This window comes from Salvelinus alpinus, chromosome 10 (assembly GCF_045679555.1).
Source record: "Salvelinus alpinus chromosome 10, SLU_Salpinus.1, whole genome shotgun sequence".
In the NCBI taxonomy this organism is placed as follows: domain Eukaryota; kingdom Metazoa; phylum Chordata; class Actinopteri; order Salmoniformes; family Salmonidae; genus Salvelinus; species Salvelinus alpinus.
Window position 1 is genome coordinate 24,123,890 of NC_092095.1, and position 19,413 is coordinate 24,143,302.

Here is a 19,413-nt window from a genome sequence, read left to right on the forward strand (position 1 = left end):
GGTGGGTAAGAGGTTGACACAAACATAAACAGCATCCTCCGTGCACTTCCTGTCATCCTATTCAAGAATGTGTCCCAATGCTCTGTGTCCGCGCCCCTCCTCTATTTCTATGGGTACAAGCACTGTTCATGACAAACTGTTCACACCACTCGTGTTGGTGGAGAGAAAATTTAACAGGTTTAAAGCTTATTTCCTGCAATTCTACACATTTTGCCTTGGAACGCAGAGAAAATTTTGCAGTTTTAAAGCACATTTTCTTGCAATTCTACACATTTTGCCATGTCGAATGTGTATTCATGTGATATTTTAGTGACTCAAACATTACATCAAAATGTATGGTCTTAAAAACCTAGCTAAAAAGTTATAAATAGCTCTAAGGTATGCAATGACTGACATGACAAGAGGAAAACAGATGCTGCACTACCCCATTTTGAAATTGTATACCTTATGCATCCTACTATTACAACTTTAAAAGTGTGTACTTGTCTTGAACATCAAAATGGTGTAAGCATCGGTTGGAGGGAGCTTTCACCATTGCTAATAAATCCATGTCAGGGAATGTGCAAGCGCACTTCAGGAGAAGAGTAGAGAATGGGAACGCAGTCATAGACAATGCTCCTGTGCTCCCATTCATTGTACATCTAGTTAGAGGAGGGAGAAGCTGGCAGCTGCTACAGTTTAAGGGGCCCGGGCCCACGCGTTCAGGCTTCAAACATGGGGCATGAGGCAGGGAGGCAGACGGGGGAAAAGGATTGGGTTACTGTTACTTGGAGCCTTTCCATTTCAAACAATGGGGCCTGGGTCTATGATGACTGGGTTCATGTATATCCCTGAATCATCATGGCTTCCAGAGAGCATGCTTTAGCTAGGAAGCATGTGATATGGGTTGGATCCCCAGCCCACTTCCCCCTCTTCATCAGTGCTGTTACAGTCCGTGAGTGGAATTCATCCGAGAAAACGGTTTGAGGGTACACACCTCGTAAAGATCGACCTAATCATTTAAATGTTTTTTTTGAAAGATGTTGTTTTCTTGTACAGAGTCTCATCCTCCATTTCCCACGGGGAGGAGGGAGGGGAATGGTAGAGAGTCTGTCTGGACTCTGGAGTCATGGTTTCTATGACAGGGTGTCTGTATCATGTGTTCTTTTTTTAACGGCTGCACCTGCGAGGGACGCTCTGTTGCGTTACCACAGTGACGAATAGAGCGGCCCGAATCAGGTTCTCACACTTCTGACCTCGCGGTCCACTTCTGAGGAGTGGCCCCACGGAGACCACATTCCATGGCCCTTATCGCTCAGGAAACAACTGGTTAAAGACGCAGGGGCTGCCTTCCTGTTCACGCAGAGGTTCTGGCAGCACGCCCAACCCACTTGGTTTACATCAGAGCTTTTCTATGGGCCGGAAAACGGGCCAATGTGACCTCGCTTTCTGGAGATCCTCCCTCGTTCCCAGTCATTTCATTCCATAAAGTTGTTCCCTATGCACTAGTCCTCTTGTCCTTGTTCACTCACCTTCATGGATTTGGGACAACTGGGCAGTTCTAAACAATGCTGAGACTTAGTTGCCACCATATTGTTTTAAACTCTCCAGTACCAAATTCTGATCAGTGATGGGAGCAAGGGCAGAAGGGAAGGGAACAACGTTCTGGTATGAAACACACGCTCTCTGTAATGGTTGTGAGTGAACCCTGAATATCTCACTTGACTCGGTAACGGATGACAGAAACGGTCCGTTGGCAGTCAAGGGCAAGAGGACAGATACAATCAAGGACGAAAAGTGCAGCGTTCAAAGTTTCTGAACAACAAAAACAAACACTTAAGATAATAGAACTATGTGGGGCCCAGATATCAGGTTTGTAGATGCAAAAATAGCAAACCAAAACAAATGTCCGGGGAGACTACAATATCCACATGTCCGGGGAGACTACAATACCCAAGGACACAAATCAACTTAGAGGAGATAGCAACACTTACTTCCTGTAAGAAAACACTGCTACAATTCTAGCCATGATTCTGTTCAAACTCCTTCAATACAGCAGATCCTATGAATGGTAGGATTCATCCCAAATGGCACCCTTTCCCCTATATAGGACCTTGGTCAAAAGTAGTGCACTATATAGGGAATAGGGTGCAATTTGGGACATAGCCCTAGGCTTCATAGATGTGCGCATGCGTACCTCATACCAAGCTGACGTATGGAGCCCAGAATTATTTGTATTAATTTTTTTATTTCAACTTTATTTAATTAGGCAATCAGTTAAGAACAAATTATTATTTACAATGACGGCCTAGGAACAGTGGGTTAACTGCCTTGTTCAGGGGCAGAACGACAGATTTTTACCTTGTCAGCTCAGAGATACGATCTTGCAACCTTTCGGTTACTAGTCCAACGCTCTAACCACTAGGCTACCTGCCGCCCCAATTATTAATGGATCTACTGTCTACTATTCTCGTGGCTCCCCTCATCATGCCTACCACATCAGCTGCTGTAGGATGTATTGTTGTGGGACCATACCTACTACAATGGAACCTATTTAAATATGGCCTTTGTGTGTTACAAGGGAGGGCCAACCGCACCAGTCCCAATGCCCAGTGAACAAATAGAAAATGAGTCATTAGCCATGAAATAACATTGTTGAGCTGAGGCCAAACGAGATGCCTTAAATAAAACCATTCAGATGGGTTTTAATAGATTTGTGTCCCTCTCCTCCCCTCTCTCTTGCTTTTGAGCGACGGCAGAAGCCTCGGCCGCTAATTACGCCTTTAACAAGGGCCTAATTTGCAAAAAGGAAATAAAAACGCGAACGCCAGCGTGCAAAATGTCACGACGTGCCGCCTGGGGTGATTAAAACCAAGGTTGTTAATGTTTGTCGCCGTGGTGATGCTAAGCAACCCGCTCGACCCCGGCGGACCCCCCCCCCCCTCCTCCATGTGTTTTTAGGTTTATCTTCTTTAGCTCCACCTGGTGAATGAGCTCAATTAGCCATGATAACGTTCATGTGGCTTGTGGGGGCTAGAGAAGTAGGTTTGCTTTTAATGCATAAGCGAATGTGAGTAGTGCTCCTCCGACGTGTGTGTGTGTGTTGCTTTACTTCATGGCGTCCTTAGTGCAACTTCAGGTTCACCACATCTTTTACAAAAAGTCTTGTCAGTAAGTTGTTGAAACTTCCTAAGAACAAAAGGCTGACCTCTCATGCATACATAATAGCAGACAGGGAAGAAATGACCCTTCCTTCCTCCCTCTCACGCTGTTCATTAAATACTGATGCGATGTCGCCCCAATGTTCCTTTACAGATCACCTGGTAATTGTGATTGTGTCTAAAAATGGAATTGGAATAACAGAGCAGGTGGAGATGAACAACGCAAAATGGCAGGATCAAGATCAGAGTGTGCCGGGCTGGGGAAGACAATAACCATATTTGAAATGCACGGCGTGATTAATTAAAAGTTTCTCAAAATGCGGCCCAACCATTGCAATGTAATTAGACCTGTGCTGATAGACTTGCATTGTAAACTGAGGGGAGCGAAAACCATACGCTGTAATTACAAAATAAGAGACAAAGTAATTTCTGAATACCAGGTGGTTTTCATTTTGACAAACACTTAAAGATACTGTGCAATTACAGAAACCCCATAATTACTTGCTACATTGCTAATTGGGTATAGAGCTTTGAAGATGCCGCCTTTCCATTGTTAATCTGAAAGAGTAATAGGAAGTCACAGAGAGATGCTCCTTCTGCACGGTGCCTCTGTCAAACAACAGATGGCGGTGATTTCTCTTGGGAAACATGGAGATGTATTTATCACTCTTTACCGTCGGTCTCGCTAGGGAAAACCTCACAGGCACGTGTGTGAAAAGAATGTGTCTATCAGCCAACACTGTGTGTTAGTGGGAGGAGGAGGGCTCGATGGCGTGACCCACCAACTCCCTCCACACACACACCATCAGCCTTCAATCTGAGGGTCATCCGTGGGGCAGATGACATACTGACGGGCTTACATGCTGGGTCCCTCAGTACACACTGACCCTGTGATCGAGTGTGTGTGTGTGTGTTTTTGACCTCATGTGGGAGGAAACCAAACATTTGGCGTGAGCGGTAATTGCCTCGGCTGGAAATTCACAGCGCTGCTGCCTAACGGCACGATGCTGCACACAAAATGAGTTTAATTTTCAGAGAGGAGAAATATTGGGGAGGTGATAATAGAAAGTGGTTTGACCTCCAGAGACCTTGGAGAATGTGTTTACTGTACTGCCATGGACCCGCACTGAGAAAACATGGACTCTGTCAGAGTTCAATAGTATTCCCTGCTAATGGGCAGTGTTTAAAGATGGCTCTGGTGCTGGGAAGATGTCCCGATCTGATGGGTTCTTATCTCCACCAATATTACCACTTCATCAGTCAACGTACAGCCCACAGAGGATAATAACACAATGTCTACCGTTTCCTAACTGCCCACAGTACAACAGGACTTTGACTTGAACAAAACCTTACATTTGATGAACAGTAGGGCCCTCACTGACAACCCTACCCCTTGTTCTATGTGCTCCTTTTATAGACACAGCCCATCACCATCTTCTTTATCCCATCTCACCTGGTAGAAGTTGGGCCAGAAGGTGCTGACAGCCAGTTCCACCTGGCGCCAGGTGGGGTAGGCGGGCCCTGAGGCGTTCCACACAGGGATGCCCAACGGACTGTTGTTCTCCTTGACATAGACGTTGAGCTGGCCCGGGTTGGCACCCTCGCGCTGTCCCGCTACGTAGTACTGGAAGATGAGGCAGTGGGTGTCGTTCTCCTTGAGCTGGGGCATGAGCAACTGGGCCTTCTGGCCTGAGAAACGTCCGCTGGTGTTGACCATTATGAAGGCAGAGTCTGGGGGGGTGGAAGGGGGGGGGGGGTGGGGTAGCGAGAGAAGAGCAGGGTTAGTCATGAGATGGCCACAGCGTGACCTCTACTTAAAAAAATACAAATAATATCTACAAATGAATAAACTTGACTAGAAATCACATTTATTTAAAGCGGGAATCAGCAGTTGAAACAACGCTTTCTCCCATGCCCTTGTTTTGGTAAAATAGGCTGGAGAAATGTAACCACTCAAAATTCAAGGACCGACTATTCATGATATCAAAACGATAGTTTTAACCATGTTTTGAGGCGATAGTGTTTGTTTACATTTACTTTGTTTACAAACTCGCTATTCGAGTGGCCACTCCTGGCTAACGTCTCTGTCCCGAAGCAAGAACCAATTAGCCTGGAGCTAGCCTTGCTAGGCCCATCTGCTAGGCACATCTCCCGGCTAGCCAAAGAGGTCCATCAGCCACTCCTTGGGCTACAATACCTATTTTGCCAACTGGCCTGGACAACGCCGATCCATCACGACTGGACCACCGACGTGAATCGCCCGATGGGGTTTTCTCAACTGGCTCCACCGTCGCGTCGTCCCCTGAATGCCCATCCGCTAGCCTGCTAGCCGCGTCCCGCTAGCTGTCCAGAGCACATCGGACTGTTAGCTTAAGAGGCCCATCGGACAAATTCTTTGGCCACTATACCTATTTTGCCATTTGGCCTGGTTTACCACACGGAGCCCTGCTGATCCGTCTGCCAACGTAATAGCACGAGGGGGCCACAACAGACTTTCTTCCGTCGCGACGTCCCTCCAAGGCCCTTCTGCTAGCTTGCTAGCCACGGCCCGCTAGCTGCCTGAAGCCACTCACTGGACTCCTATGATCACTCGGCTATGCATGCCTCTCGCTAACGTCAATATGCCTTGTCCATTGCTGTTTTGGTAAGTAATTATTGCCTTATTTCACTGTAGATCCTCTAGCCCTGCTCAATACTCCTTATTTAACATTTTCTGTTCCACCTACCAAATATGCGGTGACATCACCTGGTTTAAATGATATTTCTAGAGACAATATCTCTTTCATTGTCACTCTATGCACAGGTTTACCTCCACTGTATTCAGATCCTACCATACCTTTGTCTGTACATTATGCCATGAATCTTTTCTACCGTGCCCAGAAATCTGCTCCTTTCACTCCCTGTTCTGAACGTACTAGACGACCAGTTATTTTAGCCTGTAGCCGTACCCTTATCCTACTCCTCCTCTGTTCCTCTGGTGAAGTAGAGGTGAATCCAGGCCCCGCAGTGCCTAGCTCCACTCCCATTCCCCAGGCGCTCTCTTTTGTTGACTTCTGTAACCATAAGAGCCTTGGTTTCATGCATGTTAACATTAGAAGCCTCCTCCCTAAGTTTGTTTAATTCACTGCATTAGCACACTCTGCCAACTCGGATGTCCTAGCCGTGTCTGAATCCTGGCTCAGGAAGACCACCAAAAACCCTGAAATTTCCATCCCTAACTATAACATTTTCCGACAAGATAGAACTGCCAAAGGGGGCGGTGTTGCTATCTACTGCAGAGACAGCCTGCAGAGTTCTGTCTTACTATCCAGGTCTGTACCCAAACAATACGAGCTTCTACTTTTAAAAATCTACCTTTCCAGAAACAAGTCTCTCACCGTTGCCGCTTGCTATAGACCACCCTCTGCCCCCAGCTGTGCTCTGGACACCATATGTGAACTGAATGCCCCCCATCTATCTTCAGAGCTCGTGCTGCTAGGTGACCTAAACTGGGACATGCTTAACACCCCAGCCATCCTACAATCTAAGATTGATGCCCTCAACCTCACACAAACTATCAATGAACCCACCAGGTACAACCCCAAATCCGTAAACACGGGCACCCTCATAGATATCATCCTAACCAACTTGCCCTCCAAATATAGCTCTGCTGTTTTCAACCAAGATCTCGGCGATCACTGCCTCATTGCCTGCATCCATAATGGGTCTACGGTCAAACCACCACCCCTCATCACTGTCAAAACGCTCCCTAAAACACTTCAGCGAGCAGGGCTTTCTAATCGACCTGGCCCGGGTATCCTGGAAGGATATTGACCTCACCCCGTCAGTAGATGATGCCTGGTCATTCTTTAAAAAGTGCCTTCCTCACCATCTTAAATAAGCATGCCCCTTTCAAAAAATGTAGAACCAGGAACAGATATAGCCCTTGTTTCTCTCCAGACCTGACTGCCCTTAACCAGCACAAAAACATTATATGGCATTCTGCATTAGCATCGAATAGCCCCTGTGATATGCAACTTTTCAGGGAAGTTAGGAACCAATATACACAGGCAGTTAGCTTTCCTAAGGTTAGCTTTTTCAAGCAGAAATTTGCATCCTGTAGCACAAACTCAAAAAGGTTCTGGTACACTGTAAAGTCAATGGAGAATAAGAGCACCTCCTCCCAGCTGCCCACTGCACTGAGGCTAGGAAACACTGTCACCACCGATAAAGCCACTATAATTGAGAATTTCAATAAGAATTTCTCTATGGCTGCTTTCAAACTAGCTACCCCTACCCACAACCCTGCACTCCCCACAGCAACTCGCCCAAGCCTCCCCCTTTTCTCCTTCACCCAAATCCAGATAGCTTATGTTCGGAAAGAGCTGCAAAATCTGGACCCCTACAAATCAACCGGGCTAGACAATCTGGACCCTCTCTTTTTAAAATGATCTGCCAGATTGTTGCAACCCCTATTACTAGCCTGTTCAACCTCTTTCGTATCGTCTGAGATTCCCAAAGATTGGAAAGCTGCCGCGGTCATCCCCTTCTTCAAAGGGGGAGACACTCTAGACCCTAACTGCTACAGACCTATATCTATCCTACCCTGCCTTTCTAAGGTTTTCGAAAGTCAACAAACAGATTACCGACCATTTCGAATCCCACTGTACCTTCTCCGCTATGAAATCTGGTTTCAGAGCTGGTCTCGGGTGCACCTCAGCCACGCTCAAGGTCCGAAACGATATCATAACCGCAATCGATAAGAGACATTACTGTGCAGCCGTCTTCATCGACCTGGCCAAGGCTTTCGACTCGGTCAATCACCACATTCTTATTGGCAGACTCAACAGCCTTGGTTTCTCAAATGACTGCCTCGCCTGGTTCACCAACTACTTCTCTGATAGAGTTCAGTGTGTCAAATCGGAGGGCCTGTTGTCCAGACCTCTGGCAGTCTCTATGGGCGTGCCACAGGGTTCAATTTCCGGTCTGACTCTCTTCTCTGTATATATCAATGATGTCGCTCTTGCTGCTGGTGATTCTCTGATCCACCTCTACGCAGACGACACCATTCTGTATACATCTGGCCCTTCTTTGGACACTGTTATCTAACCTCCAGACGAGCTTCAATGCCATACAACTCTTCCGTGGCCTCCAACTGCTCTTAAATGAAAGTAAAAGTAAATGAATGCTCTTCAACCGATCACTGCCCGCCCGTCCAGCATTACTACTCTGGATGGTTCTGACTTAGAATATGTGGACAACTACAAAATCCTAGATGTCTGGCTAGACTGTAAACTCTCCTTCCAGACTCACATTAAGCATCTCCAATCCAAAATTAAATCTAGAATTGGCTTCGTATTTCGCAACAAAGCCTCCTTTCCTCATGCTCTCAAACATACCCTCGTAAAACTGACCACCCTACCATTCCTCGACTTCGGCGATGTCATTAATAAAATAGCCTCCAACACTCTACTCAACAAATTGGATGCAGTCTATCACAGTGCCATCTGTTTTGTCACCAAAGCCCCATATACTACCCACCACTGCGATCTATACGCTCTCGTTGGCTGGCCCTCGCTTCATACTCATCGCCAAACCCACTGGCTCAAGGTCATCTACAAGTCTCTGCTAGGTAAAGCCCTACCTTATCTCAGCTCACTGGTCACCATAGCAGCACCCACCCGTAGCACGCGCTCCAGCAGATATATCTCACTGGTCACCCCCAAAGCCAATTCCTCATTGGCCGCCTTTCCTTCCAGTTCTCTGCTGCCAATGACTGAAACGAACTGCAAAAATCACTGAAGCTGGAGACACATATCTCCCTCACTAGCTGTAAGCACCAGCTGTCAGAGCAGCTCACAGATCACTGCACCTGTACATAGCCCATCTGTAAACAGCCCATCCAACTACCTCATCCTCATACTGTATTTATTTACTTATTTATTTATTTTTGCTTCTTTGCACCCCAGTATCTCTACTTGTACATTCATCTTCTGCACATCTACCGTTCCAGTGTTTAATTGCTATATTGTAATTACTTTGCCACCATGGCCTATTCATTGCCTTACCTCCCTTATCTTACCTCATTTGCACTCACTGTATATAGACTTTTCTTTTCTCTACTGTATTATTGACTGTATGTTTGTTTATTCCATGTGTAACTCTGTTGTTGTATGTGTCGAACTGCTGTGCTTTATCTTGCCCAGGTCGCAGATGTAAATGAGAACTTGTTCTCAACTAGCCTACCTGGTTAAATGAAGGTGAAATAAAATAAAGGAAGCTTATATTTTGGATTCTGATGGGGTACGACAGTTGAACAAAGCTCATGAGGAAGTTATATTCTTCAAGAATCAAATGGGTACATATCATTCATTTAAAAGTCCAAAAATGAATGCTGCAACTTCAGATTGCCCCTTTAAGATAAGAGCGTCACATGTTTTCAATGAGCATGAGTTACACTCATACGTTCAATTATGACAGTTTATGTTCGAAATATTAATTAGACAGGGCAAGTCATTAGGTGAGGTCATCCAATACCCACAGTTTCTGAATGGGCATGTCATGAACAAACACATATTTGACAGCCGGTGGTAGGTACAGAACAATAGGTGCTGCTTTCAACGTGGCATAATCAGCAGGCTACGTGTTTGTAGAAGATAACTTGACCTGCTGGATTCAGAAACAGGAAACAGCGAACACGGCACATACTGTATTTTTATAACCGTATCCAAGTCTACCACTTAAGTTGATGACAAAGGACGGCTTGACATTATGACAAGACTAAATCATGGCTAATAAATGAATACAGTTTCAATCCAAGAGCACAAAGGTGTGAACTGTTAACTCCAGACAGTCTTTATTACAAGACCACAACACAAAAGGAAACAGGCGTGAAGAGAGGATGTCTGCCTCAGTCAGTAGAACAGTTAATGAATAACCCTGATGTGACATTAAGAGAACCTCACCCATCCTGGCAACCCATCCTGACTATTGACTCTGGGTCCTCTGTGGACAGAGCCTTGAAAGGGCCCGGCGCACTCTCAGCTCATTTAAAACATGGCCTTTTCAACACTTTTTTTTTTTAATGGGCAAAAAGTGGAGCGTGGAGTTTGTTTTACTGCAAAAAGCCCTTGGCCGTTGTTCTGGCTCGTGTACGAGGTGTTCATTATCTACACCGACTGGTATTCTGGAGCCGAGGCACAAGTCTATATTTCGCTCTAAAGTACTGTACGCCTGTACGCCATTAACTGTAGCGTTTTTCTAAAATAAGAGTGACATAAAAAAACAAATATTTACACAGAGGCATACATAGTGTGGAATGTACGGCCCGCCAACAATGAATTAGAATTCTCAAATAAGTTCTCCTTACTAAGTGCAGCATGCCCAAACAGCACTGTGGAAAATCTAAAAAAGTCTCAAGTGTCACTAATGTATACAGCTCCATTTTCAGAAACCCTGCTTTTCCCTACTGAGGGCTCAGTCTCTAACGTCCCCCGTCATGCACTAAAAGCCTAGATGATGGGGATAGTGAAGGATGGAGGGGGGGGACCCTGAGTGGAGAAGAGAACGGGGAAGAGGTCACTTCGTCCCTGGCCTTCAATCCCCACTTCCATTAAAACCTGGAGAATGCGCTGTGCCATGGCAACGTTGAAGTGCTCAGCCCATGGGGCTGCAGCGTCTCATCGGCAACCCTCTCATTAGTACATCTGTGCTCAGGCGTTGGCCTTCCGGGCCTAGAGTGCAGAGCGGGAGGAGGAGTGGGAGGAATCGATACAGTCTAGAGGTAGTCTAGGGTACACAGGGGACAAATCCAGTAGGGACCGATGGGCGCCCTTGACACACACCGCTTTTTGGGTTGAGGGCCGTTATTGAAAAAGCTCTCCAATTTTCTCATTTTAATTACCAAGGCAGTAGCTTAGACAGTGAAAGGGTTGGCGAAACGAGAAGAGTTTGCATTGAATGGATCTCTGACGTTATTCAAGGCCGGTCATGTTTTCTTGATAATTGGGGTACTACGTTGGAACAAACACCCTCATTTAGGTATATTTAGTTCACTGTAAACAGAGCTGTGGCTTTAAACATGAAACCTCTCCCTACTGTTTGCAATACTCTGAAGGATCCGAGGCCTTCAACTTAGAAGGTAAAATTATTTTCAACAAGAGCCATCTACTCAGGTGGTGAACAAAAGAGATGTTCAAGAGCTCTATACATGCAACCAGAGTTAGTGCTAACAAGCAGATGTACTGTTGTCCACAAGTTGTACTGCAGTTGTAGCTCCAACTTGTAGTACAGGAGGAATAATCAGTCATCCAAGATGAGTCAGTCCCTAGCGCCAGTGTCATCAGTACTGTAGGTTGGCACATGCACGGACTCACTTCCTCTATATAATTAGACAGAAAACGACAATCCAATGATTTAACCTCTCTGTCCCTGGCTGTAGTATTAATAAGACAGAGGCTCCCCTCCAGTGACATGTCCAGTCTTGTGCATTAAAGTGTGCCTTTTCCCACTTAATTCAGATTAAAACGTAGACCAGGGTGTGGAATTACCACCCTGCCCTCTCATTTCCCAGGCAACTCCATTGTTGATTGCCTCTGGCCTGCAGCACCGAGGGGGGTCATTTGATCACTCATAATAATAATGGCATTGTGTCAAGGAGCCCATACAGTCTCCGGGATTGTGTTTAAGGTTGATAGGAACTTTAGTCTGGTGCGGTAATCCTTTTTAGAATTGGTGGTTCCCCCACTCTGTTTAAGAGTCTTTAAAACCACTGCGCTCATAGTTGGTATCAACAGCTGTTTATTCAATTCATGGGTACAAGTTCTCAGTGCTCACCAAAATACCATTGTAAAACAGTTCAGCTGACGGTTCCTCCTCCTCCTCCCGAGGTGGCTCATATCTTCCATGTTGCTTTTACTTGACACAGAGAAGTGTGATATCTTCTGGATGACAGACACACCCAGAACACAACCAAATCTGTTCCCAACCTCATGTTATACTATTGACCTCCAAAGCTCAGATGACCCCTCTCTGTCCCTACACAGATACCAGTACATCTGGCAATGATCACGACCAAGCTCCAGACAGAGCACAGGTTCCCACAGCCACCAAGTCACCGGCGTCAGCCATTTCTCTCAATTCATTTCATATTCCAAAATTTGAGAGAAATAATCTCTTTGTGCATATTTTTCTGGCATCTTTTATTTCAGGAGTAGGTTGTCCTTGTAAATAAGAATGTGTTCTTAACTGACTTGCCTAGTTAAATAAAGGTTACACTAAGAGCATAACATTTCTACACCCTAATTGTAGTCTACCCAATACCCAAACAGAGATTGTCAAAATAAAAATCTAATTGATTTATCAAGACCAATACTTCTCAGAGTAGCGCGAAACTGTGCTAAAATAGTTGTAGGCTATTGCTTCAAATCATATTGCTTCTAACTTCAATATGCTCTTTAAATAAATAAGACCTACACCACTTTTAACAGCACATTACTCAACACTAGTAAGACATGTCGCCTACGGTAGGCCTACAGTATATCGAAAGACATGACGTGACTCTCTGCCAATAATTACATATAGAGGATTGGAGGATTCTAAATTAAAACCAAAAGCTGCCTCATGGGTCTCCCGGTGGCGGCCAGCACGGGTATCTGTAGCAACGAATTTTGCAGTGAAAAATATTGTCCTGCTAATAGCCCATAATGGGCTATTATAATACTGTACATGGTGTCCAGGTCAGGATAACCAAAACATTTCAGAAAGAATGTTGGTACTTATTTCTTTTGATCCAAAGACATGAATGAGTGAGTCACTCAGCTTTATATAGGTGCTGGCTATTTGACTGTCATCAACTTGATAATAATGATATTTTGGAGGTTATTTCATAAAAATAAAAAAAACGAAAGAGAGTGATTTGTAATCTGAATAAAAGACCAAAATGATATTTGTAAAGGCCAAAACATTTATTTCTGTTTTTAGAGGGAGAGAAACGCTGGGCCAATTGTGTGCTGCTCTATGGGACTCCCAATCACGGTCCGATGTGATACATAACAATAATAAACAACTTTTTGTTGTATGATTGGTTTTGTCTTTTCTGGTGGATTAAACGGAAATTGCAACCAATCACGGGCGGTTGTGATACAGCCAACCTAACTAAGAAATACATTTGACGATAGAATTCTCCCCCTACCTCCTTCTAGGTAAGGCTATTTGTCCAGCTACCTGCTAATAGCCATAATGGCGCTGTACAACGTGACCGTGTGGGTTTGAAAGAATATTTTCCAGTAAGCAACAATTTGTTTACCTTCATTAGACAACTTTGTTCCAATATTTCTGTAATTCAGTGGTATTTATTCCCATAGTAATTCGTTATGGATCCATAACTAAATACACATCTGCATTTTGAAAGAGTATTTTTATCATTATTATATTTAGGAAAGCATAAAGATGCCATTACTAGTTACATTGTTTTAGTTTGAACGTCCAGACTGGCACTAAGAACAACGGGAACGTTTCCCTAGTCAGCTCCATTATTAGTGCAATGCCCCTTAGTGTTGCTCTGTGCTACCCAGTGTGGTGGGATGGGGGTCCACCCCTCCTCCCTTCCCCATGGGCTAAGTCCTTCTTCTGTGTGCAGCTCTGCGGCACATCCTGTGACCCCTGCCCTCGTGCACTTTCAGTGGATACAGCTGGAGAACTGCAAGACAATCCCATTGTGTGCCACTCGGGAGCCATGACCAATATATATTGTCCTGCTAATAACAGGGTTAATAATATATCTGTGAGAATATCCAAGGGGCTTTTATATAATTCTAAATGAATAATAATCGCTTTGTTTAAAAAATTATATTTTGAAGATGATTTTGTTTTCAAATAACGTAAAATGAGCGAGAAAAAGGACATTATTGAATATGGGGTGAGACATTGTCATTCATTTTTAAATAAAGCCAGTTTGTTATTTATAATGATTTATTTCTGTTTTTAGAGGGAGAGAAACCAAAAACCTACAGTCATCTCATGGGTCTCCCAGTCCAGGCCGGCACGGGTATTGAACTAGCATCTGTAGCAACACAGCTTGTACTGCTATGCAGTGTCTTAGACAGTTGCGCCACTCAGGCGCTGTACAATGTGACTGGTCGGGAGTGGCCTACAGTAAGAGCAAAATAATAAAAAACTTAGTGTAACAACAGTTTTAGTAAGTAATACTGAAGTTGTGCACAATTATCAGTTCCTATTTAGGTTTATGTTGCCCATTCATTGTCAGTTAGAGACACAGTAGGACCCAAAAGCATAATCAGTGCTCTAACTCCCCCTTGCGCTGGTCTGGAGCAATGAAGTGGTGACGCAGGGTACCGTACTAAACCACAAATTACCTCTAAGTCCTGCAGCACAATCGCAAAACTTTTAGTGGAGCAAACACTGTAGTTATGATAGCAGGTATCAGCCTCCTCTAGTGCAAGGTGGTCTGGACCTGAATCCAGTTGCTAAGCTCTCTGATACACTTGAGAGCCTTTAGTGGCGCCAAACATGTAAGAAATGTGAAAAAACCTTGGCTTTCTGAAAAGGCAATTACGCCTGCATTCTAACTAATGGACTTGGCATGGGAAGAACATTACACACCTGGCATGTGCTGTTCCTGTCCCCCCATTAGACTCACAAAACATTTTTTTTACCCTTGAAAATAAAGGAGGCAATCTGTTGTCGATTTGTCTGCTACAAGTATTCTGTCACCAAATCAGCACCTCTGCTGGCATCATTTGTGGTGTTGCACTCGAGGATGACACTCGCTAACCGACGCAACTGAGTTTACCCTTGGTGCTCAAGGGCTGCCGGAGAGACGGGTCTTATTTATCATGAGATACACCGCAGGAGGTAGAGACCTTGGGCTCTTGGCTTCTGAGTGTTCGCCAAGGGTGAAATCACCAGCATGGTAAGAGAGGGAGGAATCTCTTGTAGGTGCACTACTTGAACACCTGTCATTACATTATATCGGTATCCTCGCCATCTCACCTGACAGAAAAACGAGCATACTATTTACACTAAGGTCAAGAGGATCAAACTGAACCAGTTAAGTTGGGAACCTAAGAGCCAAAAGCCAAGACCACACGTTTCAGTTTCTTCTGAGTTTTGAAAACATGACATGATATAAATAGAAAAAAGCATTAACTAATGCAGAAATTCACACAGCGAGTCTCACTTTCAATATAAATACACCTCACACAGCTGTGAGACACATGACCCTTGCAACTCATACCAGTGATGAAAAACCCCATTAGCTAGCCTAGATTTTCTCCATCTCAATAGCTTAGCAGTTATTTAACGTATCCCTCTCCACCTTTTACTTAATGTGACCACGCAATGAAGGCTCTGCTTACACTGCGTAATTTTCTAACTATATTAGAGGCACATTAGGGTCAGAAAGTTTCTATGGATTGAGAGAAACAGAGGAGAGGAAGGAGAGAGAGGAAGGAGAGAGGAGAGACCGGAGAGGAGAGCGTGCAAGAAAAAAAAATGAATAAAAACATTTGCCATTTCCAGCTCCCATTATGAGCGGATATCGACCTTGTCAGTTGATGATGTTCATGTACTCTATTTTTCCTCATTGAGCTTTTGACATGGGAGAGAGAAGAATGACTCATGCATTTTAAAATGGTCAAACACAGATTGCCCGAATCCAATTTTTCCTAGGCCCACAAATGATCATGCATCAATCATTTTCTGGTGGGATGACATGCAACAAAAGGAGAGAACAACTTTTCCCCTCCCTCTCCCTCCCTCCTTCGCTCTTTGAGGGATGAATTCTCAACAATGAATTTCTCTGCTGAATTGATTTTGGGCTAAGTGCAGTGGGGCCTTCTCGGTGGAAAGAAGGCATAGGAACAAGTGGAATAGTGGCCTTCATTTCAGGTTAAATGGAACAAGCACTGTTCCAGCGCATGTTTAAAAGAGGCATTATGCATGAAAAAAAGAGTGGCAAGAGAGCGCCGTTAGCCATCAAGCCACATTCACCCGAGCACTTAAATATTTCAGCACAATTTAAAAGATGAAACGTGAGAGAGAGTGAATCAGTGCAGGGGGGGGGGGGGGGGGGGGGTCTAAGGCAGCGGGAGAGAGGTGCGAGGAGACAATATTGTCAATGCAATTGTCTTGTTGGTTCCACTCCAGCAGAATTGTTAAGGCATGTAAACAGCTCCCCGCGAGCCAGCATGACTGGTAATGAGATTTTTCTACATGGGAGGAGACATCATTTCTCACTTAGAGCATGGATCAATGCCCTTCGACTGGGAAAAGGATTAGAAAATGTGTATTTTAATCGTTTGGCCGTGCGCTGTTATTGGAAGCGCCATGCAATTGCATAAAAATTTGGGGCGGGGACTGGGAGTAGAGTTTATTCTAATACAGAGAGGGATCTTGGGACTTAGAGACAGAATGTGACAGCTAAACAACTGTTTCCCAACTGTAGGAGCTGAGGAAGAGCAAACTTTCTACGCCATTTTTCTTTTTTCCATCAACATTTTAAAGCATGATCCAGAGTATGCTGGAAAATACATCTAGATGAGCACCTAGAAAATAAAACTTCACTGAAAGGATTAAAAACCTCATTTCGAATCAATTCTAGCGTCACTACTTGACAAAGCAATGTCTGCCGTGATGACTTGCCGAAACAAATCTGAGCATACCAGCCTCCCTTCAGCCAGATGTCTAGGTATGAAAGGCCCACGTCCTACAAGGCAGACTAATTCAAGGTCTACGTGATCTATTATAACACACGACTTTAATCTCTACTCTTCACTGACTTTTTGAAGTACACAAATCAATAACAATTCCTGATTTCAAATGATACTCTGCCATGGCAAACAAGCGCTGCTATAACCTTGCATGCACTCATGCACGCCTGCGCGCACACACACACACAGACGGTTCATTCCCCATGGGATTCCGTTGATGAGCATATTTGTTTAGAATCAGATAAGTTGTTCTCTTTTGCTGTGCAGACTAATAAATGATTGAGGATGGGGCTAAGCAGCAGAAGCAGGTGCTGCTCTTGTAACAAGGATGTGCTCTCTCTCCACTTATTGATTAACCTTCACATGCAAAGTACTTTGTAAATTGAAGTTGGGCTTATTGGAAATGGGATATGTGTAAGACCCGGTGATGAATAGCCAGAGAGTGTGGCGGAGGGGGGGGTTGAAATGTCTCCTCAAATGGTTCGTATTGAAATGGCTCCTCATTTCAATACGAACCTCAGTGTAAATACTTTCAAGGAACGTGGACATTTCCCATTGAAAGGCCCTCATGAGGAAAAGTTGACTTGAACTTCACGATACTAATGACCTTTACCAGGAGGTCACCGGAATAGGGAGCAACAATGATGCATGAAGAAACTTAGTATGGAATCATCCCATTCATGAGCTATTCATGCTGAACGAAGGATAGACACAAAACTGTCCAACCCTTCTTGAATGTAATAACTGTTCCAGCACAACATGCATTTTAAAAATGCAATTAGGAACACGGCAATAACATTATTTGCCTTGCTCTAAAATGGGTTCAATGAAACTGTAAAAAAAATCCAAATAATAATAATTACTTTAGCAGGCGATGTATAACAAGGGACTTTCTACAATTGTTACGGTAATTGGAGACAGTCAACAGCAATACAAAATGAGCATGCGAAACTACCCGCTTAAGTTCATGAAGTAACCAACACGGTGAAAAGTAGACCCAGCAGCTCCAAGCCAGATGATTAGGCAGCATCCTCCCTTCTCTCACTATCTCTCTCCCTCTTAAGAGAGAGGCCCTGTGGAACTCTGGGAAGGTTGGCTCCCCAGACTGGCAGGTGTCCATGACTTCAGGGCCGCACCTGTGGCGTTGGCCAGGTAAGGAGCCTGCCACTGGCACCACCAAACATCCAACCTCACAGGTGCCAACCTCTCCCTTACTGTGCCAGGTCTACAGCCGCTATCCTTTACAGCCAGGGTTAGGCTATTTGTGACATAGAAAGTCATCCACCTGCTATTTTCCCGTAACTAAACACTTTGTAAACGTTTCTTTCTGTTCTTCCTGAAACACCATTTATATAACGAGCATGAGCAGCTCCTTTGGACTACATTAGCAGTTTTAATAGGGAAGAGGACCTTGAGACGGCTAGTGAGTGACTCCGCTGCCTATGTGAGCCTACAACCCCCTCTAATGAACACAATCACACAGTGACTAAGGACAGCGAAGCCTTTTGAAAAGAGGCTTTGGTCGACAGAAGGAAGTGTGGTCGAGAGCGCTGCATTGATCGTACACAATCGCTCCCTGATGTTGTCTCACAGATTTCCTTCATGTGTCTGCTGTAAAGGAAAAGGAAGTTGTTTTCAATGGGGCCCTGATAACACAAGACTATGGTAAAAGGGGGATTTAAACAATAATCATGTAAAATGCCAGTGGCACAAGGACATTGTCTCAGTGCAGTCATGGATCCTTCTCGGTGCAACTACTTATACTCTCTGAAACCTAACTTGCATAACAATCAAAGAAGATTCAGTCTCTCACAGCAGAAGGAGACACTAATCAATGTGGTACAGACTGTGTTGCATGAACGATTGATTATTTGGCTCATTTATGGATCTGGAGCCTCTCGATGCATTAGAGCAAACATATTTCAGATGATATTTTTGTGAGATTTATCTTAAACTGATATGTATTACCTATCCTGTTGCCTAGTCACGTTATCCCTACCTACAATGCGTTTGGGAAAGTATTCAGACCCCTTGACATTTTCCACATTTTGTTACAGCCTTGTTCTAAAATGTACTAAATTATGTTTTTTCCTCATCAACCTACACACAATTTAATCTATTTTAGAATAAGGCTGTAACGTAACTAAATGTAGAATAAGTTAAGGGGCCTGAATACTTTCCGAATACACTGTAAATGTACATATCTACCTCAATTACCTCGTACCCCTGCACATGAACTCGGTACTGGTATCCCGTGTATATCAAAGTTAGTTACTCATTATGTATTCATTCCTTGTGTTATTCTTTTCTATTACTTTCTCTGCATTGTTGGGAAGGGCCTATAAGTAAGCATTTCCCTGTTAGTCTACACCTGTTGTTTCTGAGCATGTGACAAATACAATTACATTTGATTTAAACTATTGTTGTGTAGTACAGGGAGGATGTTTAAAGACGTCCTTTCCCCCCCAAACACTTCCAGCTTGATAGAAAATAGGCCTCAACCTTGAGGATGTGTAAGGGAGTAATAGCATTATCATATTTCATTTTATCCCCCCCCCAAAAAA

General features: G+C 44.2%; 1 protein-coding gene across 10 annotated transcripts in view; it reads right to left on the reverse strand.

Moving 5' to 3' along the window:
* LOC139531751 (receptor-type tyrosine-protein phosphatase mu-like) overlaps positions 1 to 19,413 on the reverse strand; it is a 307,488-nt gene that overhangs the window by 213,629 nt on the left and 74,446 nt on the right. For all 10 annotated transcript variants that reach the window (XM_071328521.1, XM_071328518.1, XM_071328517.1 and 7 more), the window contains exon 3: positions 4,594 to 4,871. In XM_071328521.1, coding sequence (XP_071184622.1) covers positions 4,594 to 4,871 — 278 coding nt within the window. The remainder of the gene's footprint in view (positions 1 to 4,593; positions 4,872 to 19,413) is intronic.